Here is a 20,664-nt window from a genome sequence, read left to right as displayed (position 1 = left end):
AGGCACAGAAGAAGCTGGAGCAGCCCTGGTGCTCAGCAAAGACAACACTGGCCCGAGAATCCCTCCGTCCCTCTCGCCTGGCTTGCTGTGGCAATGTTTCCTCCAGCAATTGCTTTACAAACCATTAAGCAGCCATGAAAACAAGTGCCTGGCCATATGTCCGAGGGCCAAGGAAACGCAGGAGCGGATTTCAGTAAAAGAGAAATGATATCTCTCTCCTTTCTCAGCTTGGAGTGAAACTTCCTTAGAGGAGTGAGTGGCTGTTGGAGGCAGCGCTGCAGGATTTAAATGTTAGGGAGGCATGGGTATGTTTGAATCAGATTAGTGGGCACCAGTGGGGAAAGAGGTTGGGAACAATGTAGCTCTTCTAGGTTAGGATACAGTAATTTCAGGCCATGTTTAAGAGGTTCAGAGGTTACAAAACTTCATGGGAACATATTCACCAGTATTTTCTCCCCCAGCCCTTTCTCATGTAGGCCAGGTTGTTCAGAGCTTGTTCTGTGCATTGGCACAATCCAGGAGCTGAAAAGAAATGCAAAATCTCAAGTTCCTTCCCAACTTTCTGATTAGAATCTGCATTTTAACAAGATTGTCCCAAGTGATATGATGCACATTAAAGTTTGAGAAGCTCTGTAGATGGGAACTCTGAGAACAAAGAGAACTGTTTCTTCTAGCACTCCTGACCCTGACAATAATACCTGAACATTCGCCAAGTACAATATAGTGCCAAATGTTGTGCTTAAAATGCATGATCACATCGCATCCTTACAACAGCTCTGGCAAAAGTACTGTTAGTTTCCCCCCATTTACAGACCCAGTGGTAAGGCTCTGAGAAATTGAAACAACTTGCCTATGATCACACAACCAAGCAGGAAACACAGAACCACAGTGCCCATATTCTTTCCATCATGCTGTTTTACTTTGCCATAGATGTGAAAGCAGGTGGGCTGGCCAAGGATGTCCCTAAAGGGAGAGGGGAGATGATGAAGAGAAATTTCTCCCCAAAGATTCAAAGAGAGAAGTAGGGACTCCTGGAGAGAGAATTCAGTAAAAATATCTACATCTCTGAAGTCTCCCAGCTGGGGACCTTGACTTGCCCTTGAAATTCCCAGAACCATCCAGCTCTAGAATGGGCAGGAGTCTTCTGTCCTCTCCCTCCTTAGAACAATAATCTTCACCTGCAAACCTAAGGCAGGTCCCTTGAAGAACAGGTCCCTGTCTCCATGACTAAGGCAACTCTTTTCTCCTTTAATCAATATCTTGCTATATTTCTGGAGTTTAAATCTACATTTAACTATTCATTCAACAAGAATGTGTGCCAGACAGTGTGCCAGTAGGGAACAAGACAGACAAAACCCCTATGCACGTGGAGCTTACATTTTGGTAGAAGAGTCAGACAAAAAATTAATAAACATTTACTATACCTTTCTTATTTCAGTTCTGTATAAAATATAGCTGAGAAAAGTATAGTATATGAGGGTGTTGGGAAACACTACTTAAAATAGAGAAGTCAGGGAGGCTGACCCTGGAAGTCAGGAGTGACACCAAAGTGCATCCCTGAGTGAATGTAATGTTCCCTTCCCATATGCTACCTGGTCCTGGCCTCTCTCTTCTCAAACTCACCTGTATGTCCTCGATCAGTCTCTGTCCCTTATCTGGGACATATGCAATGGCATATGCAGTGTTACTGCTGCTTATTATTATCAATGTTTTATATTTGTGCCACGCTTTGCAGTTGAAGCCCTTTTGTGTGTATTATCTCATCTGACGTACTAGGTTTCATAGACTATTTCATCCTTTTCATTTGGCTCCAGAAGACGTCAAAGAAGAGGCATGAGTCAGCTTTGGCTGAATTTCAGGCAAGTTAACTCCTTGGCAGCTGCAGATCTGTCAGAGAGTGGGCCCTGGCTGCATGTGAGCATGTAAGAATGTGTGGGTTAACTGAGCCACAAGGCGCAAGGGGTACACACCAGAAGGGCAGAGCAAATAGCCTGAGGGCAAGGAACATACTGACGGAAGGCTCCAGAGAACAGAGGGTTGAAGCCAGAAAAGAGGAACCAGCGCTGTGGGCAGAGAATCCGGAGTGAGGGGGAAGAGTAAAGTCTGGAGCCTGGAGGAGGTGCATGATCAAAAGAGACGGTTGAACCAGGCCAGTGCCAGCCACAATCAGAAATCGGAGTGGTCAGCCAATTCCCGCGGATCAGCTCACAGCAGGCTTTCAGAAGGGACCCGGTTGACTAGGTAACTGGTGAGAAAAGTCAGCACTGTGCATCAGGACAAGGCTGAGAAACCTCAGCTGCAGTTAAGGTGCTTCCCTAGATTTTTCTGTTAAATCAAAGCCAATCTGCAAAACATAGCTGATTAGAGACCAGTAGGCAAAGGTAAATGAGGCACCTAGAAAGGCTGGGGTGGGGAGCAAGGAGGAGGGAATAAAGACAGATACTCCTCCTCTCTGGATGCTCCTGATCTTGAAGGGAAATCCTCACCTCCAATTCCATAGGCTAATTATGCAGGAGCTTCAGGGTTTGACCCCAGAACTATTCTCAGTTGCTTGTTCTCTTCACCCTGAGATTCTCAATCTGGTTCTCAGACTTGTACAGATTTCCTGGGGGCAGCGGGGCCCAGATGTGGTGTTTTTTCAAAGCTCCCCAGGGGACTCCAGTGGGCAGCCAGCATGAGGATGGCTGCCGTAGCCATGTGCACCATTTCCCCAGGCTCCATCCAAAGCACACTCCTCTCTCCTTAGGACGAGTTTAATGCTGTCAATGGTGCCAAGAGCAAGGATTCATAAATGGATACTGAGCCGATCAGAAAATAAAATCTAATCCTCCCACTAAGTTGGAAGAAAAGTGAAATTCCACCCACATGGCTGTTTGTGGAGCTACACACACTCCATTCTGTTCAACTTGATTCGTAAGAATAGGTCTGGCTGGTGATATGTGCAATATTTTACAAGCATAGATTTCCTTAGAAGGCCTGTCTTAGGAATCCCAGTGTTAACAGTAAACACAGGATCACATTGATTCTTGTCAGGCAGGGACACATTTTAGTTGCTTTATCCCTACCTTTAGGATTAGAACCTCAAAAACAAAGATGCTTAAGGTCAGGCAGAATGTGAAAGATCTTCCAGTCTAATAGTTTCTGGAATTTAGTATGTATAACTTGGGGACCTTGCAAGCAGCCTGGCTCCCAGGCCCACTCCTGATGGAAATCATTGCTCTCATTCACCTGCTTTCCAGTGGTTGTGGATCTTCTGCTAGAGTTATGCCCTATAGAGCTTCTGCAAAAGTAAAGGCCTTGCCTTACTAGTTCTGCATTCTTGCTGCCCAACTCTGTTCCTGGTTGGCAACAGAGGCTGTGCCATGCTTAATGTCCTCATTTATCCAACAAGTATTTATTAGGTACCTTCTAGGTGCCAAGGATCATCATAGGTACTAGGGCTGCAGGTGTGAATGAAACAGACGAAGGTGCCCTTAGCAGCTTATATCCTATGCACAAAATTCTCTTTGCATTATGGACATGAATTTGAGGATGGGTAAACTCCAAGCTCCATGAAGACTGCAGTGTGTCTTGTGAACCTCGCTGTCTTCAGGGTCTAGCGAAAAATACGGAGAATACGAACAGCAAAAGTTTGCTGAATATACAAATAAATGAATGCCAAGTGGTGCACCCCCATCCTCCTATCTCAGCCTTATAATGCCACCAGGGTTGGTGTCCATCCTCTGTCATGGTCACTCTCTTTAACTGTTAATAAGGCTATATCCTAAAGCTAGTGGGAACCCACTTATAATACACCCACACACCAGGTGTCTTTTTCTTCTTTTTTAAAACAGTTTTATTGTGATGTAATTCACATCCTATACAATTCACCCAATTTAAGTGTATATGATTTGGAGCACCTGGGTGGCTCAGTCACTTGAGTGTCCAAATTCAGCTCAGGTCACGATCTCATATTGATGAGTTCAAGCTCTGCACTGGGCTGTGTCCTGACAGCTCAGAGCCTGGAGCCTATTTTAGATTCTGTGTCTCCCTCTCTCTCTCTGCCCCTCCCCCTCTTGTACTCTGTCTCTCTCTCTCAAAAATAAATAAACATTAAAACGTTTCTAAATTTATTTTTAAAAGTAAACTGTATATGATTCAATGGTTTTGAGTTTAATAGTATTTAGTACACAGATATGCACAACCAACACCACAATCAATTTTAGAATATTTTCATCATCTTAAAAGAAACGATGTACCCTTTAGATAGTTTCTCCCCACCCTCGCCCCCATCATCCAACCCTAAGCAACAGCTAATCTACTTTCTTTCTCTATAAGTTTACCTATTCTGGACTTCTAATATAAATGGAGTCATCTAAATTTGTGGCCTTTGGTGACTGGCTTCTTTCACTTAGTAAATTGTTCTCAAGGTTTATCCATGTTATAAAATGTATCAGCACTCCATTCCTTTTTATGGACAAATAATATTCCACTATACCCATATACCATATTTCATTTATCCATTCATTGGTTGATGGAAATTTGGGTTCTTTCCACCTTATTATGAATAACATTTCTACAAACATTTGTGTACAATGTATGAACATTTTGTGTGAACATATGTTTTCATTTCTCTTGGGTGTATACATAGAAGTTGAATCACTGGGACATATGGCAACTCTATGTTTAACTGTTTGAAGAGCTGCCAGACTATCTTCCAAAGTGTCCATATCATGTTATGCTCCCTTAAGCAGTCTATGTGGGTTTTGATTTCTTAGTGCCCTTGCCAACATTTATTATTATCTGACTTTTTGACTATAGCCATCCTACTGAGTGTGAGATGATATCTAATTGTGCTTTTGATGTGCATTTCCCTGATGACTACCAATGTCAAGCACCATTTCTTGTACTTATAGACTCTGTATATCTTCTTTGAAGAAATATCTATTCTGATCCTTTGTCCATTTTTTAAGAAAGCTCTACACCAGCGTGGGACTTGAACTCATGACCCCAAGATCAATAGTCATATACTCTACTGAAAGAGCCAGCCAGGTACCTCTCCTTTGTTCATTCTTTAAATTAGATTATTTTTTTTTTGTTATTAAGTTGTAAGGATTCCTTATATATTATATATTCAAGTCCTTTATCAGATAAATGGCTTGCAGATATTTTCTCCATTATGTGAGTTATCTTTTCACCTTCTTGATTATATCTTTTGGAGCACAAAGGCTTTTGATTTTGGTAAAGTCCAATTTATTTATTTTTAATTTGATATAAGGAAAGTGTCCAACTTCATCCTTTTTCATGGGGGTATCCAGTTGTCCCAGCACCATTTGCTTAAAAGACTCTTCTTTCCAAATTGAATGATCTTGGTACCTTGGTCAAAACTCAGTTGACCACAGACATATGAGTTTATTTATGAACTCTCAATTCTGTTCCATTGATCTATTCTGTCCCATGCTGGTACCACACTGTCTTGATTACTTATTGCTTTGTGCTAAGTTCTGAAGTCAGGAAATATGAATCCTCCAACTTTTTCAAGATTGTTTGTTTATTCTGGGTCCCATGTTGTAATTCCATGTGAATTTTAGAATCAGCTTCTAGAAGCCAGCTGAAATTGGATAAAAATGTGCTAAATCTGCAGGTTAATTGCCATCTTAACAATAAAAAGTCTGTTAATCCATGAATATGAGATGTTTTCCCCTTTATTTAGCTCTAATTTCTTTCAACAATGTTTTGTAGTTTTCAGAGTACAAGTTGTACACTTCTTTTGTCAAAAGTTCCCCAAGTATTTTGTTCTTCTTGATGCTATTGTAAATGGAATGGTTTTCCTAATTTCATACTCAGATTGTTCACTATGAGTATGTAGAAATACAATTTTTTTTTTGTAAATTGGTTGTATATCCTGCAACCTTGCTGAACTAATTTACTACTTCGAATAATTTTTTAGTGGATATCTCAGGATTTCCATATATAGATCATGTTATCCAGGGGTGCCAGGGTGGCTCAGTCAGTTGAGCAACGAACTCTTGATTCAGCTCAGGTCATGATCTCATGAATTGTAAGATGGAGCCCTGTGTTGGGCTCCACCCTAAGAGTGTGAATTCTGCTTGGGATTCTCTCTCTCTCCCCACCCCTACCCCTGCTGCTAGCACACATGCACTCTTTCTTTCAAAATAAATAATAAAATATTTAAAAAAGATCATGTTATCTGAGAATAGAGATAGTTTTACTTCTTCCTTTCTAATTTGGATGCCTTTTCTTTTTCCTAAATAATTACCCTGGTTAGAACTTCCCATAGTGAGTAAGTGACAAGAGCAAACATTCTTGTCTTGTTCCCAATCTTAGGTAGAAAGTGTCTAGTCTTTAATCAGTAAGTATGATATTAGCTGTGGGTTTTTCATAGGTGCTCTTCATCAGTTTGAGAAAGTTCTCTTCTCTTCCTAGCTAGTTGAATGTTTATGAAAAGAGGTTGCATTTTGTCAAATGCTTTTTCTAAGTATACTGAAAGTATCTTGTAGTCTTTGTTTTTTATTCTATTGGTGTTAAACCAACCTCACAATCCTGGAAGAATTCCCAGTTGGTCATGGTATATAATCCTTCCTATATGTTGCTGTATTTAGTTTGCTGGTATTTTGTTGAAAATTTTTGCATCCATATTCATAAGCAATATTGGTCTGTAGCTTTCTTGAGTGAGGTCTTTGGTTTTGGCATCAGGGTATTACTGGACTAACAGAATGAGTTGGAAAGCGTTGCCTTCTATTTTTTGGAAAAACTGATGAAAATTTGCTATTAACTTTGCTTTAAATGTTTCACACAATTCAGTAGTGAAGGCATATGGGCCTGGGCTTTTGTTCATTTCATCTAAGTTTCTATTTATTGGCATACAATTATTTGTAGTATTTCTTTATAATCCTTTTTGTTTCTGTAAGGTTGGTAGTAATGTCTCCTTTTCCATTTCAGATTCTAGTAATTCTGTTTTTCTTGGTCATTCTAGCTAAAGTTTTATTAATTTTGTTGATCTTTTCAAAGAACCAGCTTTTGGTTTCACTCATTTTTCTATGTTGCTTTTCTATTCTCTAATTCATTAATTTCAACTCTAATTTTATTATATCTTTATTCCTGCTTGCTTTAGGTTTAGTTTGTTCTTTTTCTAGTGCCTTAAGGTGGAAGGTTAGGTTATTAATTTGAGAATTTTTTAACATAGATATTTACATCTATAAATTTATTCTCTAAACACTGTGTGAGTTACATCCTATAAAAATTTTGATATGTTGTGTCTCATTTTCATTCATCTTAAGTATTTTCCAATTTCTTTTTTATTTCTTCTTTGACCCATTGCATATATAGGAGTATGTTACCTAATTTCCACATACTTGCAGATTTCCCAAATTTCTTTCTGTTTTTGATTTAGAATTGTATTTCATTGTGGTCAAAGAATATTATATTATTTTTATCTTTTTTATTTATTGAGGTTTATTTTATGACCTAGCATATGATCTACCCTGGACTATTTTTATGTACCCTTGAGAAGAATGTATGGTCAGCTGTTGTTGGATAGAGTATTCCATGATGTCTGTTAGGTCAATTGGTTTATAGCCTCTATTTCCTTGTTCAAGTTTTCTATTTTCTTGCTGATCTTCTGCTTAGTTTTTCTGTCCAATATTAAAAGTGAGAGTGTTCATAAGTCTAACAGGAGACCATGGGAAGGGGAAAGGGGGGGATGAGAGAGTTGGGGAGAGAGAGTGAGGCAAATCATGAGAGCCCTTTGAATGCTGAGAACAAACTGAGGGCTGAAGAGGGAGGGGGAAAGAGAGGGGGAGTGATGGTCATGGAGAGGGGCACTTGTGGGGAAGAGCACTGGGTGTTATATGGAAATGAACTTGGTAATAAACCATTAATTAAAAAAATAAAGTTATTAGCAAAGCAAAAAAAAAAAGTGAGAGTGTTGAAGTCTCTAGCTATTATTGTTGGATTGTATTCTCCCTTCATTTCTGTCAGTTTCATTTCATGTATTTTCGTGCTCTGTTGTTATATGTCATATGTTATATGTAGGTACATATATGTTCAGATAAGTGTTATAAGTGTTATACCTTCCTGCCTGATGGAGTAACTCTTTTGTCATTACAAAATGTTCCTCTGTATCTCTAGTAATATATATATATATATATATATATTTTTTTTTTTTTTTTTTTTTTTGGTTTCAAAGTCTATTTAAAAGTCTGCTCTTAGTGGAGCCACTCTGGCTTTCTTCTGGTTGTTGTTTGCATAATACATCCTTTTCCATCCTTTAACTTTCAATGTATTATAATTTTTGAATATGGAGTGTGTCTCCAATAGACAGTCTAAAGTTGGATCTTGTTTTTTTTTTTTTTTAATTCAGTCTGACAATCTCTACCTTTGATTAGAGTGGTTAACTCTTTTACATTTAATGTCATTATTGATATAGGTGGATTTATGTCTGCTGTTTAACTTTTAATCTATGTCACACTTTTTATACCTTCATTCTTCCTGTACCACTTTCTTTTCCATTACATAATTATTTTATAATGCAGCATTTTAATATCTTTACTGACTTTTTTCACTTTAGTCTGAGTTATTTTCTTAGCAACTGCTCTAGAGCTTACCATATATATCTTCCATTATCAGAATCAGCTTCAGATGAATACTGACTTAATTCCAGTGAGATATAAAAATATTGTCTCCATATTGGTTTATTCCCTTCCTTACTTCTTGTGCTATTATTATATACATTACATCTATAAATGCTACAAAGGAGATTTAGATTTAGATTGTTATATTGTCAATTTTTACATATGTCTTTTAAAGAAGCAGAAACAAAGAAAATGAGTATGTATTTATAGCTTTTGTTATATTAACTTCCTTATTTATCATTTCTGGATCTTTTCATTTGCACCTATGGATTCAAGTTACTATATGAAGTAATTTCCTTAGTCCAATACAGCTTTGTTCTCACTCACCTCCTTGTGCTATTACTGGAAAATATATTTCTATATGTTACAGGCCCAATAGTACATTTTATAATTATTATTTTGTACAATTAATATTTAAACCAAGTAAGAGAAAAAGAAAGCATATGTATTTATGTTGTCTTTTACAGTTATATAATTATTTTTACTGGTATTTTTTGTCTTTTTGTGTGGATTCAAATTACTGTTTTGGGTCTTCTTTTATTGTTTCTCATAAAGTATATTTTCTGGCAACACATTTTCTCTATATTTGTTTATCTGGGATTATCTTTATTTACCTTCATTTACGAAAGCTAGTTTTGCTGGATATAGGATTCTTGGTTGACAATATTTTCCTTTGAGCACTTTGAATATATTCTCCTACTTCCTTCTGGCTTCCATTATTTCTGATGAGAAATCAGCTATTACTCTTATTTGGGTTCCCTTGTGACAAGTCACCTTTCTCATGCTGCTTTCAAGATTTTCTCTTTCTCTTTGCTTTCAGTATTCTTACTATGGTATGTCTGTAGATGTCTTTGCAGTTATTCTACTTAGAGCTTCCTAGGCTTCCTTGGCTGTGTAATGTTCTTCAATGAATTTGGGAAGATTTCACCCATCATTTATTCTAATAATTTTTTCTGTTCTTTTCTCTCTCTCCTTCTAGTACTCCCATTATGCATATGTTGGTGTGCTTAATGGTAGCACAAACTTTTCTGAGGCTCTGTGTTTTTTCTACCTATTCTTCAGATTGCATAATTTATGTTAATCTATTTTCATGGTTGCTAATTCTTTCTTCTCCCAGTTCAAATCTATAGTTGAGTTTTTCTAGTGAATTTTTCATTTTAGTAATTGTATTTTTCAATTTCAGAATTTCCTTTTGGTTTATTTTTATAATTTCCATCTCTACTGATATTCTCTGTTTAAGAAGACATTATAATCAAAACGTCCTTAACTTCTTCAATCATTGTTTCCTTTAGTTTAATTAAAAAATAAAAAAAGCAAAGTTATGGGGTGCCTCAGTTGTTCAGTTGGTTGAACTTCTGACTTCGGCTCAGATCATGATTTCATGGTTCATGGGTTTGAGCCCTGCATTGGGCTCTGTGCTGACAGCTCAGAGCCTGGAGCCCACTTCAGATTGTGTGTGGGGGTGTGTGTGTGTCTCTCTCTCTGTACCTCCCCTGCTACCACTCTGTTTCTCTCTCCCTCCCTCCCTCTCTCTGTCTCAGAAAGAAAGAAACATTAAACAATTAAATTAAAAACATAGTTATAACGGCTAGTTTGAAAGTTTTGTCAAATCTGACATCTGATCACACTCACAGGAAGTTTCTGTTGCCTGCTCTTTCGAGTGTATGCTTTTGATCTGGTTTTTTTTTTTCTTCTTTTTTTTTCCTGGTCATATTTTTCTTTTCCTTTGCATGCCTTAATTTTTTTTTCAGAAACTGGATATTTTAGATAATATATTATAGCAACTCAGAGTTCCAGTCCCCCACTTCTGGGACATGTTATTGTTATTTGCTTGCTTATTTGTTTTGAGAGTGATTGGACTATTTTGGTGAAGACTATTTCCACCTCAGCTCCCATAGTAGGTGACCTCTGATGTTCCCCAGGGGGTACAGCCTTGTGTATTCCCACGGACACCCTGGGATGACAGTGGTCTTGGTAGTACTCTCTTTAATTTTCTCTTTCTCCAACCACATGTAGCTAGTAGATTCCACTAATTTCCAGGTGATTATTTTATTATTTTCAACAAGGTATAAAAGTGCTCCACAGACTTATCCAACCAAATTTAGTCTCCTTTGAAGGGATAGTCTGTGAGGTCAGTGTTTGAGATCTGTTCTGGCTCAAGGAAGTCTCCTTTCCCAGTTCTCTCCAGCACACTAGCCTGCCTACTGTTTATCCCGATCTCCAAAGACTCTACCCATCTTCTCCCAATAGCTTTCCACCAGAATCTCCCTAAGGGCACTTTTGAGATTGCTGTTGGCTTAAGATTCTCCACTCAGTTGCAAATGAGCTCTCTGTTTTAGTTTGTTTCTACTTCCAGGCAAAATCTCTGAGCCAAGGTTCTGGAGCTGGGGTTAGGCATAATAGTGAACTTCCTGACTGACACCCCCACTTTAGTAGTTGAACACTCAGTGAATGGGATGAGTTGCTTCAGGCCTCAGCTTGCCTCTCCCAGCCTGGAACCTCTGTCTTACAAGCTGGGGCAAGGGAGACTAGGGCCCTAGAATTCTCAGCAGTGTTGCACCTATGGTAGAGCTTCTGTTCCCTGAGTAGGGGCTAAGCAGAAGGAGTTCCCCCTGTTTGGCCACACTCACCAGAATTTAGCTGCAGCAACAGGTAGCTTGAAACAGGATAAGAAATGTCCTGTGATGACAGTCCTTTAACTGGGAGCCAGGCGCCCTGTGTTCTTGGTTGTACCAGTTTGGAGGGAAATTTCATCTTATTGAACTAGGAGGGGAGAGGGAGAGAGTGGGTCTTGATTCAAATACCATAGGCTCAATGTTCTTGAGTCCTGATGGTTTTCTTGAATCTCTTCATTTTCTGGATGCAGTTAGGACCATTTCCAGAGACTTAAAGATGGTTGTTTTAAAATATTTTTCACCAGTTTCACTAAAGGCTGGATCTGTGGAGCTTCTCATGCTGTTATGCTGGAAGTGCACTATCTTTCAGAACTAGCGATGCATTATTTTAGGGGGTCACTATTTCATATATACATATAGATTCCACAGAACAATAATTCTCTAGCTTTAATGTGCATATAAAACACCTGGAGATCTTGTTAAAAATGCAGGTTCCTGGGATCTCATCCTCCAGAGATTATTTTCTCCAACTAGGGTGCGAGCCAAAAGGAATTGAGTTTTTAGCAAGCTCACTATGTGAATCTGTGAAAAAAATGATTGTACTATAAAGACTAATGCATAACAGACAAAATTTATCTCTTCCTCCTCCTCATTTTCATCTTTTTCTTCTCCTTCTTTAAGCAGGTTCTCTATCTACTAAGGGGCTTTATAACTAAGGTAGGATCAAAACTGGCTGTTTAAACATCACAACAGTGGTGTGTGTGTGTGTGTGTGTGTGTGTTTACACTGAAATTGAGAAATACTTTCATTATAGGAAGTACTCCCTATTTGGATTTGGGAACAGGCTGCAGCATCATGGTTTGGGGATGCCAAGCACCAAATATGACAGATGAAAAGCAAGGCATTTCAAATTAGGGGCAGGAGACCTGCCTCAGAATCTTTATTTCTCTTGCATCAGACTGGACTTTTCCTTGGTGCTACCATTTGTAATTTCCCCTCCAAACAAAGAGAAATAACACCACAGGCTTGGCTGCAATTGGTCTGATTTACACACAATCAAATGGCAATATGTGCCTCTGGTGAACAAATTAATAGCATTAAAGCAGCTATCAAACATGCTATAGCAAAGAGGATTCTTACCACCCAGCTGCACATGGCTATCACTAATGTGAATCCTCACAGTCATAATAATAGAAAATGAACATCATTTCATATTTTAAAACTCTAGACAGAAACCATTAGCAATTTACTTTTTCCCTAAGAACCGACTAATTAAAATTGTAAATAAGACTGTATTATGTTTGGATTTACTCTTGTGAGTGTTTTTCATGAAGAAATAGAACATGGATGGCTACAGGATTGTTCTATTTCATTTTATAGCTCAACTCTACTTCCATCTGTCCACACCCCCACCAGTGGAGAAGCCCACACTCAGAGGAAAAGAGTTTGTGAGAAAGCCTTCCACAACAGCAGGCAGAATTAAGCCAGAAGACAGCCCCCAAGAGCTCCAGAAACCTGGCTTTCTGAGGCACTGTAAGAAGCCAGAGAATATTTTCTTACTAGGTTTTGTAGGTGGGATATCATTATTATTATTATCACTGTTATTTTGAAAATCAAAGAATTATGATTCCCCAGAGCGAATTGTAAAAGAACATGTGTGGGAAAAATCCAAAGATCAACTAACGTTAATCTTTTTCTTTCAGAGTTGCTCATGTAACTTACGTAGGAGGGTATCACTCCCACACTCTTGGTGTGTTAATAATTGATGGCCTTTATCGGTACCAATTCATTGACAGAACTTAGGAAATTTCTGGCTTTTCTTCCATGATTTAATGATATGTAGTTACTTCTCAGTAGTAGTCACCTCAGCTGGAGTTGGGTCTTTAGCCAGTATATAATATTAGACACAAACAGAACTTTAAAAGATAAATTATAAGTTTATTATATTTATTTATAAAACAACATACTTGGGGCTTCTTTAATTATAAGTTCTTTGATCCATTATAGAGCTAATTCACAGAACATTAATTACTATCAGTAAAAAACAAACAATGAGCTTTAAGTTGGAGTTGATTGTCAATTTAAAAATGTGACTCCCTAATTTAAGTACAGATCCTTTTATTATACTCTATCATATTATACCTTACTCTTCCAATATAAGACTTATTAGTTTGTAATTATGTATTTATTGGTGAGAGTATTTACTAAACATCTGTCTCTCCACTGGCACCTCCACAAAACATATGCCCAACATCCAGCACAGTATCTGATTCTTAATTATTTGTGGAATGAATGAATGAATGAAGTCATCAAGTTAAGATCTTAAACTGGGAAGACAGACTGAAAGGCTTTAGGATACTCTTGAATTGCCTAAAATTATCTTTAAAAATGTGTTCAAATACACATTAATCTGGGGAGAGGACCCAAAACCCTCATTAGATTTCAAGGGAGTCTGTGACTTCCCTGAAAGGTATGGAAACACTGGCCTATTTCAGCAGTAAAACAGGATTCAATACCAAAGAACTTACCTATAACCTGAGTCAAAGTATGCTACATGTACCTTTACATGGACAGATGTGTGGGCATATGTTTAGGTGGGTGTATAATTTCCAAGAATAGAGACAGAAATGCCTCGGTAAATTTACAGAACAATCTACATTCACGCTTCCCCTGAGTAGCCGATCATTCTGTGGTCACTGGGCTCCAGGAGTAGCTGCTTGCATTCATCTGTTTCTTGGCAGCAACATTCATCACTCAGGCTAGAAAAAAGGAGTCTATAATTCTCTCTTTTCACCTGTTTGGGATGCTGACATTTCTCTTTGTGGGAGTTGCTTTTAATAACAAACCTGTAAACCTACTGGTTAACAAAGGCACAAAGCCATGTTTATAAAGCACTGGTGCCTGGGCCATTTGATCAAACAACGCTGGGATTTCCCTTGCCTTGCCCTACAGCCAGAGAGGAGAGCCAGCCTCATCAGTGCAAGGAGGCTTCTGAGTGTGGCATGCCTTCACAGCCAGCCGTGGGATACTATGAGATGGGCTGAGCATGCTAATTGGCTGTTGTATATTAAATCTCCTTTTCTCTCTCTCCCAGCTCCACAAGAGGCTTCCCTTCAGTAAATTTCTTCCCTTGTTTTTGTCCTGAAAATGGAGACTTCCAAAGTAAATTTGTCAGGAGAAAGGTTTCTGTTGTGCCATTAACTCTCAGTGATCCATATTAACAGAGAGGAGCAGCAGTGCAGATAATTCAAAGCCAAAGGCTCTATTTAGCTTTGTAGTTCATTGTTTTGAGGGGCTTGGTGGAAGACTTACCTCCCTAATTATGTTTGTCTTTGCTTCTTATTAAAATGAGTTTGTCTGCCTCAGGGCCAAGCAGTTGGGTGACAGGGAGATTCTGGCACAGAATTTGTAAAATTCACCAGGGGATGTCCACAAGGCACCCAGATAATCAAACTTGACTAGATTTGAGTTCACATTCTTAATCACCTGTGATCAATTGCTTTGCTCCTCTGTGACTAAAGTGAGCCAGGGATGAGACATAATTATAGGAGACTAGTTAGAAGGAAATGAGTCTTTACATTCAGACGAAGACACAAGTCTGTGTAGGCAAAACCTATATCAAAATCAGTGTTGATGTTTTCCCTGCCTGGTCCTACAGCCTTCTATTCTGTAGCCACAGTTATCTTTCTATACTAATTTCATGATGATCATCTCTGACTTACACCTTGCTATGGTTCCTTGTGCTAGTCATTATGGCTATTCACAAATACCCCGCCCTCTCCTCCCTAACAAATGGTAGGACATACATCTCTACCCACCCAGTTAGATGTGGTTGTATGCCTGGTGTCGGTTAGCAAGATGTGATCAAAGTGGCATGTGTCATTTCTAGGCAGGCTTCAGAGCCAGCGAGTGCGGGGCAATCTGCAGCACATGAGACAGCAGCTGCTCTGCCAGCCTGGGTCCCCTGTGACCGTGATGAGCAGAACTCCTGCTGGCCAGTGATAGGCATATGGTAGGATCAACGCCTACCCCTATGGTTAAAGCACTGAGATATTAGAGTTCTTTATTAACTCAGCATAGCTGTATCACTGCATCTATCAAGCTGCATCATGATTGGGTTATTTCCCCAACTAGACACTGAACAGCTTAAGGCCAAAATTGTTTCTTCTTCAGCACATGAAATCCAGTACATAGCATATTTAACACAACCTGGTAGAAAATGAAACTCCCTTCCTTCCTGGCCTCTGTGATCCTCCATGTTTTATGTTTTTCTAACACTTGCCCCGCTTCCAGCACCACTGGATAAAATTAGAAGGTATCTTTGGTGTTCAGATATATGGTGGGATGGGGGGGGGGTGCAGAGCTATTCTTTTTGACCAGGAGCACAACTAGGAAGCGCTAGCAGAAGAAGGGGAGTGAGGTAAGTTGAGGAATAATTAGACTACAGGCATTTCGAATACAGTGGGTTCAAAGGGCAGACAAGATTTTGAAATAAAGTGTTGGGGCAACAACATGTTAAAAAACAGTATCCCAAAGTGTTAGGTTTACAAGGGATCATAGGTTTTATCTGAACTAGACCTCTACATCATCATCATTATCATCATCATCATTATTGTAACACCAATATTAGCTGATAACTTACTATGTATCAGGCACAACTCCAACTGCTTTACAATTAACTAACTGAACCCTCACAACAACCTTATAAGGTAGCTATTACTGCCATTTTACAAATGAAGAAACAGAAGCCCGGAGAAATAAATTCCATATGGCCACACAGCTAGCAAATATCTCTCTGTGAATTCAGCATCTGCTTGAACACTCTTCAACCTGGGAGTTCACTAGCTCCCAGGGCCTCCCCTCCCCTGCTGCCCCCCGAGCTATGTCCTGCCTCCCCTTCCAACTGCACTCCCCCACAGTTCTGCCTGCTAGACCAACACAGGCAACTCTATTCTCCTCTCTCCAAGGCAGCCCTTCACATATCTGAAGCCAGCAGTTATGTATCCCTTACGGCTCCCTTGCTCCAGTCTAAACAGCCCCAATTCACTCAACTGTTTCCAATGAGCCTGAGGTCCCTCACCATCTCAGCTCAGTGACTCACATATGCTAGGGACCAAAAAATGGTCAAATCAGCAGAGTGAAACTGGTGGCTTTCCCTTATAGTCCTGTGCTGAGTAAATGCCTTAGACAACCCCGGTACCTTTCTTTCACCAAGTTAAGCAGAGTCCAGAGGCAGAAATGCCATATCTACGATAGGAACAGTGGGCTGGCCAGACGTCCTGCACACATCCCCACGGAATGCTAAAGAGTCCGTATGTTCAGAGCTCCTCCTTTTCACTCATTTCTCAAGTCTATTTCTACCCCTCCCTCCTTCTCCTTCCCCCCCCAGGTCCTCCCACCCCAACTGCCCTCTACTCACCATGGAGTTCATGGCAAAGTGATTGTGCTGTGTCTGGAGGTCCAGGGCATGCTGGTAGCTCACACCGATCTCTGTATGGCTCTGGAGGAATAACTCCTTGTTGTGGCTTATCCAGTCAAACATCTAGAGGTGACAAGAAGGTATAGAGTAGTCAGAAGGGGCCTGGGTCCAATAGCACAAAACCCTTAGAGCTACTGGGAGGAAAAAAAAAGAGTCCTCCTGCTGATGCCCCGTGAGAACCAGTCATCATTCTCAGAGTGGAGGTGGTCCACACCCTGGTCTCCCAGAAAAGCCCTCACTTTTAGCACAAGGATGCATTAGCCTCTGTGCTACACTCTAGAACCTAGGGGAAAAAGAGAAAATGAGTAAGAGAATAAGGGAGATGGGGGTAGAAGCTGTTGTTATTACCCCTTTGGAAAAACATTGACAAAAGCCTCAAGAGGACACCATGCTTGCTTTGGGGACCGGTGCTAAGGGCACAACATGGAAGCTTAATCCACTGCCTGCTGCGCTAGCAGAAGAGAAGCAACAGGGCACCCTAACATGCCCCTGTCCCATATCACATCGCCCAACCACACACACTGTTGGAGTGACTCTAGACTAAACCACCTCTTCTTGTAACTTCACAGCCCCCCAGTTCCAAGGTTTCTGCTACAACCTACTAGTAATCAGAAGAGGAGGGATTTTGAGGGGAGGGTGAGCGCTGGGGGCACAGTGGGTGCTGAACCATTTTCCTCTCCTTAGCTCTGTCCCTGGGCTTTTATGTAGGCTTCCACCTCTCTCCCAGCTAGCCCACACACATTAAGGTGAGTTGACCAGAACCCCAGTTCCAAGGGAGGGATCACTCTAAAGGCTATCCATCCTCAGGACACCACATCTAAGCCAGTCAGTGTAGGACATTTCCCAGCCAAAGGGATTATCTCAGAAATAGGAATGTTATCCAATTCAGTACAGAACCTAGTTCTTTAGATAGAATTTCTGGTCCTCTGATACTGCCATTGTGACCCTGAACCTCAAATTGTTGCAGTCATTCTTCTGAAGCCTAAGGGTGAAACTGATGAGCAGAGAAAGGGTGAGGCCAAAACAATGACAGGAAGTAGGCAAATCCCTGATGGAGCTTTGCCTGGTCTCTGCCTTTTCTCTGGACTTCCCTAGTACCTGAGCCAAGAAATCCTCTTTATCATTCAAGGGCAGTTAAGCGATGTACCCAGGAAAGGTGTGAAGCCTTTGGAAAAGAGGACTTCTATACTTGGGACCGAAGCCCCATAGTTTGGGATGGGCTCAGCTGCAGAGCAGAGCATAGAGGAGCTGAGCACAGGTGCAGGCTGAGAAGCTGCAAAGATTGTTCCACCCTTCCTGGAGGCAGAACAGAGACTCGTTTGTTATTCCCCTTTGAACAGCAAAGTGAATTTGCTTTTTCAGTTATATTCAACCTTTTACTTTACAACACACTTTCTATGTGCCAGGTACTGTCCAAGGCAATGGAAAACAAGAGTGACTAAAATATGGTTCTTGGGCTTAAGTGGTTTAAAGGCTGGTATGGAAAGCAGATAAGGACTCAGATATAATGTTAGTACAACTTGGCATAGGACTTGATTAAAATCATGACTTGAAAAAAATCTATCAAGATAAAGTCCCATATGTTCTACCAAGCTAGCACCCACCCTTAATGGAATGGAGACAAGAAAGAGCAGAGAAGGCTTCCCAGAGGAGGTGTCACCTGGAATTAGCCAGATGGAGATGAGGGGGTGTGAGCTCCAGGCAACGGGAAGACCAAAGAGGCAGAACTTGGGACAGCCAGTATGTACAGCTTCTGTAAGCATCCCAGCTGTGCTTCTGGAGGTTGATGTGAGGAGAAGATGTGGCTGGAGTGGTAGACGAAGCAGCTGACCACGGAGAGCCCTGGACACAGGCTTTCAGAAACCTGGACTATATTCTGTGGGCAACAAGCAGCAGTAGAGGGTTTTAAGTCGAGCAGTGAAGTGTGATGTGAGTTTTGATCGCACTGTGGGACGTGGATGGGAGGGAGGCCGGGCAAAGAGAAAGGTTAGGATGCTGTTCTGGTGATGGGGGCTGGGGGAGATGGTGTTAGAACCTGGAAGCCCAGGTTTGGGGCATGGTAGTGAAGTCTGCCAAGTGGGCAGGCTTGAGAGCTCCTGGGAACAGGGACTGAGCACTCACAATTATTTGGGGAGGGAGGGTGAGGAAGAGGTAGGAAACAGCCAGATGTCTGGCATGGCACCCTGAGTCCTCATAGGAAAGGGTGCCACCATGAGTGCTATCTAAAGAGGAAGGTAAGAAGCTGGGGTGGAGATCAGGAGATAGGTTCTGTTTTACATGTGCCAAGTTTGAGAGGCTGGTGAGAGTTTCAAGCAGAGGTGCACTGTGGGCAGTTAGACTTCTTTATTGGGAGGTCAGGAGAGAGCTGTCAAGGCTGTGACAACTCACTTAAGTATAAACACATCAACTTCCAAAGGCAAACATGCATGGTTTGGAGGTGATTCTCCCTTTTGAATTACCCAGATCACCCCTAGGTACCTCTCTGGATAGTCAAGGAAGAATGAAAGTATCACTCTCTCTTTTGAGTATCAGAGGCTGTTTCAGGCGGGGGCTCCTGCAGGTGTGGGTCAACACCTGCTGTGTGCACCAGCCTGGGGCCACCAGCTGCAGTCATCCCCAGGGTGCTGGCACAGGTCAGGGCTGCCCTTTTCTCTGCAGTGATTACTAAGGACAAAGGAAAAAAGAAGACAAGGGCCCCAGGAGTGTAGAGGAATCTTATTCTGTAATTTTTGATCTTTAAAATTCTGCCTCTCAACCCCATTTTAAAATAATTTCTCATCTCTTTTCTTTATTGACAAAAGAATCAATAAAGTTAATGAAAATCTGAAATGCCTCAAGTCCTTGGAACTTGATGAAAAGCACTCACTCCATATGCTTTCTTGGATATCCCAGTGGCAGAGAAGTGACCTTCCCTGTATTTTCTGTTAAATGACTATTTAGATATGCAAATAAACAGTGGAGTTACGTGGAGTACCAGAATGATTAGATTGCCTGGTGCCAGGTCCCTGCTGGACTACAGAGCAGGGATGGCTGGACAGGGGCCGGTCAGGCTGGAAAAAAAGAAGAGAAGGGAATGAAAAGACAGGCAAGTGTAGGGAGTGCTGGAGAAACCAGGCACCTCTCTGAATGGGTTTCTCACACAATGTCCCCTCCCAGGCCATTCCTCAATTCTGCCTCCATTATGGAGCACACCAGCAGCTCTCTGCTGGCTGGGGGTTCTGGCAAGATCAGTGGTGCTGGAGGCAGAGCACCAAAGAGGTGACACATATCTCAGGAAGAAAGATAAAGACCTACTCTGGGGACCAGATAGTCCCATGTGACATCAGAAACCAGAGTCTCTCCAAGGTGGCTATTTCCTAAGAGATAGTCTCAAGTCTTCTCTGGGCCTGTGTCTATGCCCAATAGACAGTACTTGCCAAATAGCAAGCCTGGCTATCTGCAAGGGTCACCATCATTCCTTCTGCATTCAATGCAACTGGCTGTGGAGAGAATGCAGTCACATGTGCATGTGTGCGTGCATTCATTTGCATGTGTGCACTGAGTGGGATGCGGACTGGACTGGGCTGGTTCCAAGCCTGGGTCTGTCACTATGTACCCACGAGACTGGGAAAGTCTCATTTCTGGGTTTCTCCTCATTTTCAAGGGATAAGTGATTCCCTGAAAGGAGGTAAGCTCCTGGTTTTACGTTCAGCCCAATTCAGAAATTTATGGAATGCATTATTTTTTCCTTAAGAATAAAATAGTTTTAATAAGTCTCCTGGATCAGAAGGTATATTCATTGCTGCAATTTACATTTCTAACATTTGAAGAAAAGAATGACAGTGAGAAAACTGGTGTTATTTGGTAGCCAGAGAAAGGCTTAGTCTCAGCCCTGACATTTGTCTGGTGTGTTAGAGTCCAAAATGCCTGTCAGTGCAAAAAGCATGTCTCAGCTCTT

General features: G+C 40.9%; 1 protein-coding gene across 1 annotated transcript in view; it reads right to left on the bottom strand.

Moving 5' to 3' along the window:
• Nucleotides 1-20,664, bottom strand: part of KALRN (kalirin RhoGEF kinase) — a 609,954-nt gene that overhangs the window by 338,848 nt on the left and 250,442 nt on the right. Inside the window, exon 6 of the mRNA XM_029938721.1 lies at nucleotides 16,668-16,790. Within this exon, the coding sequence (XP_029794581.1) occupies nucleotides 16,668-16,790 (123 nt within the window). The remainder of the gene's footprint in view (nucleotides 1-16,667; nucleotides 16,791-20,664) is intronic.

This window comes from Suricata suricatta, chromosome 5 (genome assembly GCF_006229205.1).
Source record: "Suricata suricatta isolate VVHF042 chromosome 5, meerkat_22Aug2017_6uvM2_HiC, whole genome shotgun sequence".
NCBI lineage: Eukaryota > Metazoa > Chordata > Mammalia > Carnivora > Herpestidae > Suricata > Suricata suricatta.
Note: the sequence above shows the minus strand (reverse complement) of the source record. Positions and strands in the feature narration are given on the sequence as shown.